Genomic DNA, 13,298 nt, shown 5'->3' on the forward strand with positions numbered 1-13,298 from the left:
TGTGACATCCAAGAACAGGGGAAACCACAAATGTGGAATCAAAGTCTTCTCTGGTATATCATGGAAATTAGATTATTCAAATTGTATTAAAGGGGAATGAAGTTTGTCATGGATAGCCCCAAAGCCTTATAGAAAGGTCTAAGACCACCCCACTCTTTTCTTTTTGCTTATTTGCTTCACTTTTGTAAGTTAGTCTAATACAACTATGCCTATGGAAAAAAAAGTCTACCTCCTTTTGTTCTCCATTAAAATTAATACATAAAATAGGATAATTTGTGCCATATATATTAGAAGTCAGCCCTATTTTCAAATTTTTTGTGAACTCAATAGTTTGTATATGTGAGGTTTTTTTCCCCTAATTTTTCATCCATAAAACCTTACTTTCATTTTTTGAAGTCATATTGAGTAACTTTGAGAGCCAGAGCCTCCCAAAACTGCTGAGTCACCCAATATCTGTAAAAGTTAGCAGTTGCTTCAGCTGAATATGTCTTCTAAAGATAATGTTGATTGTCTGTGACTGGTGGGATTCTAGGATCAAGAAAGAGTTTTTTTTTTTTTTTCCCACATACTTAACGTTTCTGTATTTGTACTTGAATTGGACTGGACAGTTCCATGTGAATTATTTCTCTCTCTCTCTCACTCCCTCTCTCTTTCTGACACATTTTATTTTGACAGGTTCTAAACCTTTAGGAAAAATGGAGCAATTTACAAAGGAAACCGTGAGTACATATTTCTCTTTTGTGCTAATTGTCACTAATGTTATTATGAAAGCTGTCTCCTTTAAAATTTCCATACTATCTTTCCCAGGAACATTAATAATTATTTTGGGTTTTCACAAGCAGATAATTTTAATTTCAACTTGTTTTTGTGAACAATAACATTGAGCTTATGCCTGTGCAGCACCAAAGCCCAGTAATAACTTAAGTCGGTTCCCATAGAGAATAACTAGGTAACTTGAAGCAAAGTAATATCCACTAACAATATGAGTCTCCATGGAATGATCTAATTCTAAAGCCATGCCAGTAATAGCAATTCACAGAGTAGCAATTATACTAAGGAGGAATAACAGGAAACTAAAATTTAAACTCTATATTAAACATTTTGGCTGAGGTAAGCTAGGGAAAATGATGTTCATATCCAGAAGAATGAAGGTGAACCCTATGGTGATTTTGCTGGATATTTTCACAAACAGGTTGGCTCCCTCTATGGGAAAAGATACTTGCATATTGTTTGACAGTAAAAGGTTTTATATTTCGAAAACCAATTGCAGACATGCTAATAATTTGAAATTTGTGTGATATTTGGGTAGAAGATGGCTGAACTTATGATTTATAGTTTTTGTGAGAAAGCAAATAAAGGGTAAACAGTATATGAGCTTTAAGTATGAAGAAAACAAAATTTGCAAAACGGTTGCATATATCATTAACTAAATTAATACAAGCCATTCTTAATTATTTATTAAGTTCAAAATAATAAGCACTTGTCAACACCTTTTTAGCCCTTGAAAGCAATAACATTATATTTCTTTTTATCTATCCAGAAATCTGTGATTTTGCTAATTAAAATTGTTCCGTGATCAGTCCAATTTAATTATATCTATAGAACTTAAATCCTAGCACAAATTTATGTAAAAAGTAGGGAGAGTCTTCTGGATGATCAAGAACTTTTTACCCGAACGGTAGCTCTATGTGGTTAAAATTATATAAATATACTCCAGCCCTTCTAACAATAGTACAGGCTTCAGGATATCTGAACATGGGTCCAACATGAGTAAATGCCTTGACGTAGATAAACGGGGCAACACATTAAATATTTGAGAACTAGCAACAAACAGAATCTTTTTAACTTGCAGGTTGTGGAGAGCAGCGGGCCAAAGGTTTTGGAAACAGCAGAAGAGATCCAGGAGAGGCGTCAGGAGGTGTTGACTCGGTATCAAAGGTTCAAGGAGCGGGTCGCTGAGAGGGGTCAGAAGCTTGAGGAGTCCTACCACTTACAAGTTTTCAAGCGAGATGCAGATGATCTGGGGAAGTGGATCATGGAGAAAGTCAAGATTTTAAGTGATAAGAGCTATGAAGACCCAACTAATATACAGGTCACTCAGTTCTCTTGACTGCCCCAGAGCAAACCCTAAGATCTCTAGAGAGGGAATAGGTTTTTCTTTATGTTAATGATAATGGGTATGTGTGGGTATAATTAGATTCCATTTAGAAACAAAAATAAGTCAGCGGGATGGAAAGTTAAAGAATTGAATTAAGAGAAAATCTACAAGTGCATTTTCCCTTATGAAGTTGGAGAGGTGAGACTGAGAACATAAACACCAAACAAAATGTGATTTTTCAAATTTTTCAATTTTTCAGTTATTGAAAGCACAGAACTGTTTCTTATAATGAATTTACATTCAGAATCTGTATTGTTTTAAATCATTAACCAAGGATATTGCTTATTGATAAAATCATAGGATACTTTATATATTTTCACGGTCAAGCATTCATCAATGCCAAAAGTAAAAAATCACATCAATTTTTTTCAGATCCAAAACAAACATTATGGTAATTTAAGTATATACCTGGTTAACTGTAGTGGGGGTGATGTAATAGAAAAATCAGACTACATGTTAGGAACAGAAATTCTTTGTCTAAATAGTCCATGTCTTCAATTTCTTAAACATCGGAGTGTTATTTGCAAAGGAAATTTGTTCTATATAGAATTTGATGGTTGTAATATTCATCTGAAATTGATCTACAAGCAAACCGTCAACTGCAGATTCAAGAAATTTCTGACAAACCGTGTGATTTTGATATTTTGGGGTGTTAAGAAGGGAAATAGAGTGAAGAGTCATCAATGCTTCTGAAGCAACTGTTCTCCACTCTTCTCAGAAAGATAAGAGTTAACCTGGTTAACTCAGTTGCTATTCATGGCTCTTACGTTTTTCCTAAATTGCTGTTCATGGCTCTTAAGTTCTAATGAGAGGTTTCAGTAGAAGTTTGGTGAAAGCTCCTACCCGTTTCTGATCATCTAAAATTAAAGCATGTGGCGCTCTTCAGAGAAAGATGAGTGAACCAGAGTTTTATTTTCCTAAATTGTTATTCATGGCTTTTAACTTCAAATGGGAGGTTTCAGTAAAAGAAATTTGGTGAAAACTCCTACCCCTTTCTGTTCACCTAAAATTATATCATGTGACATAGTCATAATCAGAAGCAATTGATTTTGGACATGAAACACCTAGAAAAAGAACAAAATAATGTGCTATATTAAGTAGATCAATTTATATATCGCAAGAACAGACACAGCACGCAAAAAAAAAAAAAAAAAAAAACACCTCTTGAGTTTTCTAAACAGCCATTATTATAACTATCATCTTTCTCATTGTGCTCTACTTCCAAAAAAATTCAGTTATTCCTCTTTTCTGATGAGTAAGGACACTGTGTGTTACGCTCTTTTATTCCTATGGCAGTCTATTGAACCTTTAAAATAAGGCTCAGCATGGGTCATATGGCTCAACATAGTTTTCAATATTTACTGAAAACTTCCTAAAGTTTCTTTTCCTGTGGGGACAGGAAAAGACTCTTTATGGCCTCTAACTGAGCCTAGGACTCTTTGAGAGCCTGTATTTAGTGGCTGTACCTAGAGTGAACATTTCCCATGAAGACTGTGCTTAATTAGCCAAAAACTCTGATTTCTAAACTTTAGGGGAAATATCAGAAGCATAAATCCTTTGAGACAGAGGTGCAAGCAAAATCAAGAGTCATGTCTGAACTGGAAAAAACCAGGGAAGAACGATTTACTGAGGGTCATTCTGCCCATGAAGAAACTAAGGTATATGTATGGGTCCTTGAAGAAGTTTCCAATTGTTGATTACGTTATCAGGGTTTTAATTGATTATATCAGATATAAACCTTGACGTGGCTGGCTTGAGAACCAGGACTCCAGCCTCTTATCTTCCACTGGGGCTGAGGCAGGAAAAATGATGGGATATCTTTGTGTTTCTTGGGGTGAAGAGAACTATGATATGAAAGCCATCATTAAATGGTATAACATTCCTCCTATACCATTGCAGGATAATTTGGCTCAAGATCAAGCCCACCTAAACCTGTTCCACATGTCCCAGTTCAATTAGCTTTTCCAAGTGTTCTTTCTAATTATTCCCTCTAAGCTCAATGTCCTTGTCTCTTAACTTCTCCAAGCAAAGAACGCTCTCTCTCATTTGAATGTTTCCAAAATATTTTTTTCTTTGTCTATGATGCCTCTTTCTTTTCACACCTCATATCCTACAACTACTATTGTACCTCTCCAAACTGTCCCTTCTTATTACTTCTAAAAACTCCTAAAATTCTGTGTATTCAGAAAATCTTCTCTGAACATCTAGAACTGAAGATCATTGCTATTTCAATAAGCATTTATACTCTCTAAACTATTATTAATGTAACAGCAATTTTTGGACTTGATCAGTGAACTCTTTCAAATGGTTGTGCTAACATTGTATATTCAGTTTGTGTGAGTGAACATTTTACTATTTGTGTAGTTTTTAATTGTCAAAACAAACTTGCATTATATCTCTTAAAACTGGGTCTGCCTTTCTATACATAGCATAACAATTCTAGCCCATTCTGTCATCAAAACATGTTCAAGGAACACCGATTTTTAGCCAGAATAGCATCTTATTTTAAAGAAGAATCTCAAAACTTGTTTATTTCTATAAAATAGAACTAACTTTTGTATTATGAACAGTTTTGCATATAACCAACATCTACATTAATTAAAATATTTGAGAAATGTTCGAAACATCTTCATTTCTGTCAGAATCACTGGGGCTACAGCAAATGGTACCACTGCAGGGTTTGAAGACATATGTGGTCCACATGCTACCCAGAGCAATGGAGTAGTTAAAAAATATAAGAATCTTGAAGATATGACATAGATGGCAATTTCAGTTATATAAGACAGGTAGTACATAATGTTCTGAGTTAATCTGACATTCAAAGCCCTCTATAGAGTTTCAAACTGTGTAGTCCCAAAACACTCTTACTGTTTTGGTGCCAATAATTTTCTTATAACTTATAAAAATTTTAGCTCTCACACTTTCTGGCAGACAATTTATGCTAAGTTTCTCCTATGCCTTTGCCCTGGCTGCTTGCTGTTCTTAGAACATGCTATGCTTATTACTGAACTGTCAAAAATCTTTCTGCTCCGTAAGGCTCAGTTCAAATGAGCACTTTTCCATACTTTCTTCCTCCTTCCCGTCTTATTGTTTATAATTTTTCCATCCTTTAAAACTGCAAAGCATTTTTACAAAATGTTATCTTATATAAGTTCACATTTGGCTGTGCTTATTAGCTGTTTCCATATATATTCTGTTTCCTCCTTTAAGTGTTTGTTGAGCAACTAATGCATGAGTAATTGAGAGAAAGAATTTTTATCCAGGTCCCTTTTTGCACAAGTCTCTGAGTGTTTCCCTGATCACAGCCTCTGCAGCTGAGTGGTTCTGCCCCTCTTTCCTAAAGGCCCATATAGAGGAACTACGCCGTCTGTGGGACCTGCTGTTGGAGCTGACCCAGGAGAAGGGTGCCCTGCTGCTGCAGGCCCTCCAGTTCCAGCAGTACATACAGAAGTGTGCTGACATCTTAGAGTGGATCGGAGACAAGGTAAAGAACTGAAAACAGCAAGCACGTAGGGCCTCCCACTCCTCTGTCTTAGGTACCCCAAGCAAATTACCACAGGCTCTTCACAAGGAAGTCAGGATGTCTGTTCCCGGCCTTTGTTCTTTGGAAGAAGAGGAAATTTGGGGCCAAAATCTAGGGGTATCTGGAGGTTGACGTTGTATGGAGTAAGTCTGAATATATGGATCTGAATATGGAAGAGGCAAGACTTATATAAAGACCATGCATTGAAAGATAATTAGGCTCATCCCTCTTCTGCTTCCATGATTTTTAACTCTCCATGTTTTGCTCTTACTCTGGGGTCTGGCTGAGAGTATGAACAGCTCTTTCTCTAATCCTTTGTCTCTCAGTGCCTATAATGATGGAGGGTTTTATTTTTCTAAATACTTAAAGAATACTTCAATAGTTAGGACTAAAGATTTAGATAAGCAAATGGCTAAAAAAATACTTTCGTGTATACTGAGTATGCTGAATTGAGTAGAAACATTATCCCTCATGTTTCAAAACACAAAAGGGAGCTTTCAGGGTCTCTTGCCAATAGTGCTCCATTCTCGCTAAGGAACTGCCCAGAAGAGCACTTTCCTTTGGGCCAAGGTGCTACCTTAACAAATCTACTTCTGTTGCTGGCCTTTCCCAGGAGAGCTTCTCCCGATTTCCCCCAGTATCTCCATTTGAGTTGTCCTGGGAATGCAAGCAAGGGTTTTGAGCTTTTAACCTGCAGAAACTCCTAAATGTTTGCTGGCAACTAAATAAACTTATCTGTGTCTACAGGAGGCTATAGTGACATCAGTGGAGCTAGGTGAAGACTGGGAGCGCACAGAACTTCTGCATAAGAAATTTGAAGACTTCCAAGTGGACCTGGCAGCTAGAGAGGGGAGAGTCGATGAAGTGAACCAATATGCCAATGAGTGTGCCGAGGTGAGTGGGGGCAAAAGACTCGCTCCGTGGAAAGGGTTTGATCCTTAAGAATAACTTCCGGCCATTAGTAGGTGGGATATGACGGATATGGGGCATTATGAGAAAACAGAAGCTGGCATGTCCCTGGAGTCACATACTCTGAGCAGTTTCCTCTCCCCTCTGGACCCACACCTTACAAGTCTATTGAAATGGAGGATTGAGAGAGAGAGAGGGAGAAAGAGTGTGTGTGTGTATATTTGGAGAAATTAAATACACAATGGGCAGTGAAGCTATTGCCATTTATAACAGCTCCTGTACCATGCAGTACACTAATTACTCATGTTAATAGGGCGCTCTTTCTTCATGAAAAAAGCACAAAAATAAAGTCTCAGGGCATATAAAATAATGTTGAACTGCCATTATATATACATATATATGTATACATAATATTATACATGCACATATGTGTATACATACGATCATTATACATGATTATTTGGGAGGATTGAGGAAGGAATGGAAGTAGTTTTACTTCTATTTACTTAAGAAAATACCTAAGTGTGTGATGCATATATATATACATACATGTATATATGTAAGTTTAAATGTATATGTAAGTATATGTGTATAAAATAAATAAACCCCAATGGTTGGCTATATTTTGCTTTTCCATTTATAGTTTCGTTATGATTGCAACTCTATAGTGAGGATGATTGTCCTGCGTTAATAAAAAGAAGACTTCAGGATGAATGAGTGCTGGCGTAGGAAAAATAATCTGTCTTCCTATTTTTTTTTCAGGCCATATTCTAGTAGTTTCTAAATTTTCTCTTGCTGTGGGGTTTTTCAATTATCTATTACTATCTAACTAATCAGGCAACTTAGCATCTTATTTGTTAATGACTCTGTGAGTCAGATGGTTGAGCTGCTCTGCTGGGCTGTTTTCCTGATATCAGCTGGTGTTTTTAAGTGTTTGGAGTTGTCAGGTGGCTCAGCGGGGGTGAAGAATCTAAAGTGGCCTCAATCCTATATCTGGGACCCTGGTAAGGATGATGGGGGATTTCTCTGGGTGACCTGTCATCATTCAGTAGACCATGCAGTGTTGCAAGAAGGTGAGAATTGTAAATGAAAGTTTTCTTGAGGCCTAGGTGCTGGAGTGCATAGAAAATTACTTCTGCTACATTCTATCAGCAAGCAAGTTAAAGACTATCCGAAATCTAAGACTTGAAGAAACATACTCCACTTATTGAAGGGATGAGCAGCAAAATAGCATGCCATTTTTTCCCAGTCTACTGCAGAAAGAATAAATTCAAGACAGTTAGATTATACTGTCTGCTCTACACTGCTGTAATAGAAAGAACCATGTACTTGAGAAGCAGAAAATAGAAAATTCTGTCTGGAGAAACTTGAGAATGGGAATGAAAATGGAGAGAAATAGGGACAGGAAGAATAAGGAGACTTAGGCATATGGAAATGCCTCAAAACTGCAAAGTATCAAAACAGACTGATGCTTTTAGCCTAATCTAGTACTCACAAATCTCACTACTTTGGATGGCTTACAAAAATGTCTGAAATGTTCTGCAAAAGCATATGTGAAAGCATGTTTCTATAATTCTGGGAAGAGGAAAATGGCTTTTATTGGATCTCAAAGGTGTGAAGACCACAAAAAAGTTAAGGCACACAGAACGAATATTTGAGAAAATTAAATTGTATTTCATAAACAGGAATTCCTCTTCTTTTCCTTGGTTTCCAGGATTTCATGGAGATTTCAAGCATTGGCAAGGTGGAACTCTAAAAATAACAACAGGGCTGGAAAGCCTGTGCTAATAGGCTGGTCCACTGCTGTGGGCACAGATGCAACATCTGGGAGGCTAATAAAATACTTCCGTGGATACTGAGTGTGTTGAATTGAGTAGAAGCAGGATGAGTTTATCTCTCATGTTTCAAAACATAAAAGGGTACTTTCAGGGTCTCTTGGCAATAATGCCCCAATCTCACTAAGGAACTGCCCAAAAGAGCACTTTCCCTTACGTAAAAGAGATCATTTTTCTAGGTTTTGGTAATGTACATCAAGGAGCTAGGGGCTAGGGCTATGATGCAGTTCAGTGTCTGGCTACAATGGTGCGTCTTCACTTCTGAAAACATATAAACCAGCGTAAAATGAAAAGTATTTAAATATTTTTTAAATACAATCTCTTCTCTGTCTAACTCCAGTGTTGTTTTCTTTTGGTAGAAAAACCATCCTGAGCTACCCTTAATTAAGTTTAAGCAAGATGAGGTGAATGCTGCCTGGGAGCGCCTTCATGGTCTGGCTTTCCAGAGACAGAAATCTCTGTCCAGTGCTGCAGACCTCCAGCGATTCAAAAGGTATAGACCTGGCCACTGCTTTATAGAAAACTCTGAAGTGCTTTATAAAAGCTGTGTCATTTGTATTAGGCTCTTTCTACTTCTGTTAGCAATTAGTGGTCAACACTTCAAACTAAGGTGGATCATGTACTTGCCTTTGAGACAGCAAAGGAGAGGGTAAAGAAATCTGTGACCCACTCTATGGCCAACGATGTAGAGATTGGAGATCAAAATAATTTAAAAAAATAGCACTGGTGATTTAGGAACAGAAGCTCTGCAGAGGGAAGGGAAGCAGGTTAATAATTAGAAGGAAGGTGGAGTTAGGAAGAAGCAAAGCATTTGTAAAGAGCTGACCCAGATATGGAACATATCTCTAGAGGCTCAGCTGTCAAGAAGCCCAGATCCTTCACATCTCAATGGAAATAACCATTAAGCAAGAACACTTTATATTACTTTTTGCTCCTATGTAGGAAGAAAGGGTAATTGCTCCTGGGTAAACTAGGGTAGTTTTTGCTGTGTGCTCTGTTGGACCATTTGCCCTGCAATGCATGCTATCTTCTTTGGTTGGAGCTCTTGTTAATGTCTGCAGGGATGTGACTGAAGCCATCCAGTGGATCAAGGAGAAGGAACCTGTACTCACCTCGGAGGACTATGGAAAAGATCTTGTTGCCTCTGAAGGACTGTTTCATAGTCACAAGGGACTTGAGAGAAATCTTGCAGTCATGAGTGACAAGGTAAGGTGCTGTCAGAGAAATGGTTAGCCTCTCGAGCTAGAAGAGGCAATTGTTGGTTATCTTTCCTAATACCATGCCTCCAGAAAGCACAATAAGTTCACTCTTTTCAATGAAGAAAAAATTATGGGGCATTTGAATATATTTCCTCATTCTAGTTCATAACTCGTACGTGGATACTGGGTATACCTTATTTTCATTTGAATTATTGTTATTTACAAATACACAAATGTTTATATTCTCTTGTGTTTTTCTAATTTATTTCACAATTAAAAAATATATATATATAACTCCAAGGATGGATCCTAACCTCACTGAGTGAAATACACCCTGGCCAGACTCTATCCTTTCATCTAACCACATTTTGTTCTGTTGCAACTGAATCCTGATTCTTTTTGTATTCAAGATTAGAAAAACATTTTCTTCTCCTTTTAAAATAAACTTCAAGACACTTAATGCTTAACCTACCTTTAGATTTCCTTTTGAAACCTGGAAAACCTCAGGCATGCTAGAACTTGAAACAAGCTTATTTTCTTAAATGATTTACATCCTTTCCTTCTTCCCCTCACAAATGTAGCCAGAACGTAAACCAATTACTTCTGAGGGTCCACGGGGGAGTCAGCCTACAGAAAGATCTGCACCTGCTGTGATTTAATTTTAGCCCTATCCCTGTGTCCAGTTTCTGCAAACTTCCAACATTCTACTTTTTCTTTCATTCTTCCTCTTTATTGTTTTCAGTCTTTTTCCCTAATAATGAATAATAGATCCCATAATTTGATTAGTAATGGTAATGAAATTCCAAGCCCTAGACATCATCTGATTGTAGTTGAATATAATGAAAGGGCTAATCACAAGTGAAAAGCCACCAATATCCACATTTTTCCCTAGTAACCCTGCTCCTCAGAGGTTGTGGTGAAAATCATCCAGCATTACTGAAATTTTCTTGGCCTCTTGGACAGAAATGCCTTTCTACCTCCCACAGCAGTAGTTAGGGAAATGGAAGAGGGGGTGGGGAAGCAAAGACTTAGGTTAGAACCTTGCTCCTGACATTTTCTAGCTGAATGATCTTAAGCAAATAAAATACTTAATCTTTCACTTTTCACAGAAAAGAAAACTAACAAAAATTGCCACCTCATGGTGTTATTAAATGAATAATATAAAATGAGAACATTTTTGTCAATTACTTAGCATAATGAGAGATGGAAAAGTAGAGAGCTGTAATTATCAATATAATACATTGGTATATTAATAGAAATATATTCATATGTCTATTTACAAATTATTATTATTCATATGATTTTTTTTACACCTCTTCCACGAAGTTTTGCCAAGGGGAGTCAGAGTAACTGGGCTTCCTACTAGGTTTCCTTTTTATCCCAAAGGTGAAGGAGTTATGTGCCAAAGCAGAGAAGCTGACAGTTTCCCATCCCTCAGATGCACCTGAGATCCAGCAGATGAAAGAGGATCTGGTCTCCAACTGGGAGCATATTCGTGCCCTGGCCACCAGCAGATATGCAAAACTACAGGCTACTTATTGGTGGGAAATCCCTCTTCTTTATTTCTCTACCTATCTCTACAGGGCCCAGATGTAATAGCAAGAGCAAACATAAGAGTAAAGTGAGTCAAATAGCGAGAGAATCGGCTCTCCTGCCTGCTCAGTAGAGACAAAAGATTTAACTCGCCAAAGGAAGACCTTTGTAGACTGATATAATATAGTCATACCTCTTATCTGTGGTTTCAATTACCAGCAGTCAACCACAGTTTGAAAATGTTGAATGGAAAATTCCAGAAATGAATAATTTATAAGTTTTAAATTGCTTATCATTCTAAGAGGCATGATAAAATGTCTGGCTGGTCCACTTTGTCCCACTGGAAGATGAATCCTTTGTCCAGCATACCATGCTGTATATTACTCACTTGCTAATCGCTTAGTAGCAGTCTAAGTTATGGATTGACTGTCCTAGTATCACAATGGTTATGTTTAAGTAATTCTTATTTAATTGTTCTATTTTATTATTGTTGTTGTTAATCTCTTACTGTGCCTAATTCATAAATCAAACTCTATTATAGGCATATAGGTATAAGAAAAAACGTAGTGTACATAGTGTTTAGTACTATCTCCAGTCTCTGCACCTGCTGGGTATATTGACATGTATCTCCTGAATATAAAGGGAGACTACTGTGATCAACATCACACCTCCACTCATCTGCGGATTTCCGTCTTCCCCTGCTTGTATTACTGTAAGATGCTATGAAGTGGCTCAAAAAACTGGAAAACCAACTGAAGAAACATTTCAAAACCTGGCTCTAGCTAAGGAACTGAAATACATGAAATACAAGCTTTAGAGCATCAAAATAACTTCAGTATTATTTCCTGAATGTGGATTACAAGCTTACAAAAACCCCTAATAACCAGGCCTCATTTCAGTATTCCTTCCTATGGTTTATTATTCAGTAGTCCCTAAATAACCAGAGGACAGTGCTTATCTTGTGGTTATGATTTAAAAACAAATGATGAGCATTTAGCTTTTTAAAATGGGTGTTTTGCAGTTCTTGTTTCTCATTAATAGAGTTAAAGATGAGATAGAAACATGAGGAATCCTAATGCTAATCTCAGTTCTTCCTTCCCATGAGATGCTTCTTATTTCTATAACAACATGTATTGTTTATTGACTGCATTGTGAGCATCTCACTCCATTTTAAGTACCTCTGGGGTAGGTGTGACCTTGAGGTGGTAGAGATGTAATGCCCATGGGTCACATCCTACAGTGACACACCTACCCTAGAAATATACAACCTGGAGTGAAGGACTTAGAACCTGCACCACTAAACTCTGACTGTAAATAACAGGAAATACATCAAGAAAAGGGGAAAATAGGATTAGAGCAAGGAGCATCTCACACACGGTAGCTCAACCCAAACCTAACTCTTTGGTCAATGCCCTTTCATATCTGTTTTCTCCTTGCTGTCTTTTACCTCACTTTTCCCACAGGTACCATCGGTTCTCATCTGACTTTGATGAACTCTCAGGCTGGATGAAGGAGAAGACTGCTGCAATCAACGCTGATGAGCTGCCAACAGATGTGGCTGGTGGAGAAGTTCTGCTGGACAGGCATCAGCAGCATAAGGTAGAGAAGAAAGGCTACCCAGTACGGGGGGGGGGGGGGGGGCAGGTGATTTGGCAGAATGCCAGGTTTCTTGCTGCATTTTGAGACATTTTGATTTGTGGCCACAGCATGAAATTGACTCTTACGATGACCGATTTCAATCTGCTGCTGAGACTGGTCAAGCCCTCCTGGATGCCAGTCATGAAGCCTCTGATGAAGTTCGGGAAAAGGTAATCTAGTTTAACAGAGTTTGCGAAATTCCAATTATATATTTAGTTATTACATAATCTCACAATAATATGATAATCTTTGAATGGGAAAAGGATATAAGTCCTTTAAACATGTTAATAATATGAACTCAACTTTTACACTGTTTCCTTTCATATACAATTGTCACTTATTATCCATGGGGTATCAGTTCCAGGACCTCACTCAAGTGCCAAAATCAGCAGATGCTCAAGAAACGGCATAATATTTGCATACAACACATGCACATTCTCCTGTATACTTTAAATCATCTTCAGATCACTTATAATACTTCATACAATGTAAATACAATGTAA

The 13,298-nt window shown here is 37.4% G+C and overlaps 1 protein-coding gene across 1 annotated transcript in view; it reads left to right on the forward strand.

Moving 5' to 3' along the window:
• Nucleotides 1-603: 603 nt before the first annotated feature.
• Nucleotides 604-13,298, forward strand: part of SPTA1 (spectrin alpha, erythrocytic 1) — a 96,942-nt gene continuing 84,247 nt past the window's right edge. The window contains exons 1-10 of the mRNA XM_017503691.2: nt 604-719; nt 1,853-2,092; nt 3,691-3,816; nt 5,502-5,642; nt 6,429-6,575; nt 8,785-8,918; nt 9,487-9,631; nt 11,011-11,165; nt 12,621-12,756; nt 12,864-12,965. Coding sequence (XP_017359180.2) covers nt 696-719; nt 1,853-2,092; nt 3,691-3,816; nt 5,502-5,642; nt 6,429-6,575; nt 8,785-8,918; nt 9,487-9,631; nt 11,011-11,165; nt 12,621-12,756; nt 12,864-12,965 — 1,350 coding nt within the window. The 5' untranslated portion in view covers nt 604-695. The remainder of the gene's footprint in view (nt 720-1,852; nt 2,093-3,690; nt 3,817-5,501; nt 5,643-6,428; nt 6,576-8,784; nt 8,919-9,486; nt 9,632-11,010; nt 11,166-12,620; nt 12,757-12,863; nt 12,966-13,298) is intronic.

The sequence above is a fragment of the Cebus imitator genome, unplaced genomic scaffold (assembly GCF_001604975.1).
Source record: "Cebus imitator isolate Cc_AM_T3 unplaced genomic scaffold, Cebus_imitator-1.0 Scaffold313, whole genome shotgun sequence".
Classification (NCBI taxonomy): Eukaryota; Metazoa; Chordata; class Mammalia; order Primates; family Cebidae; genus Cebus; species Cebus imitator.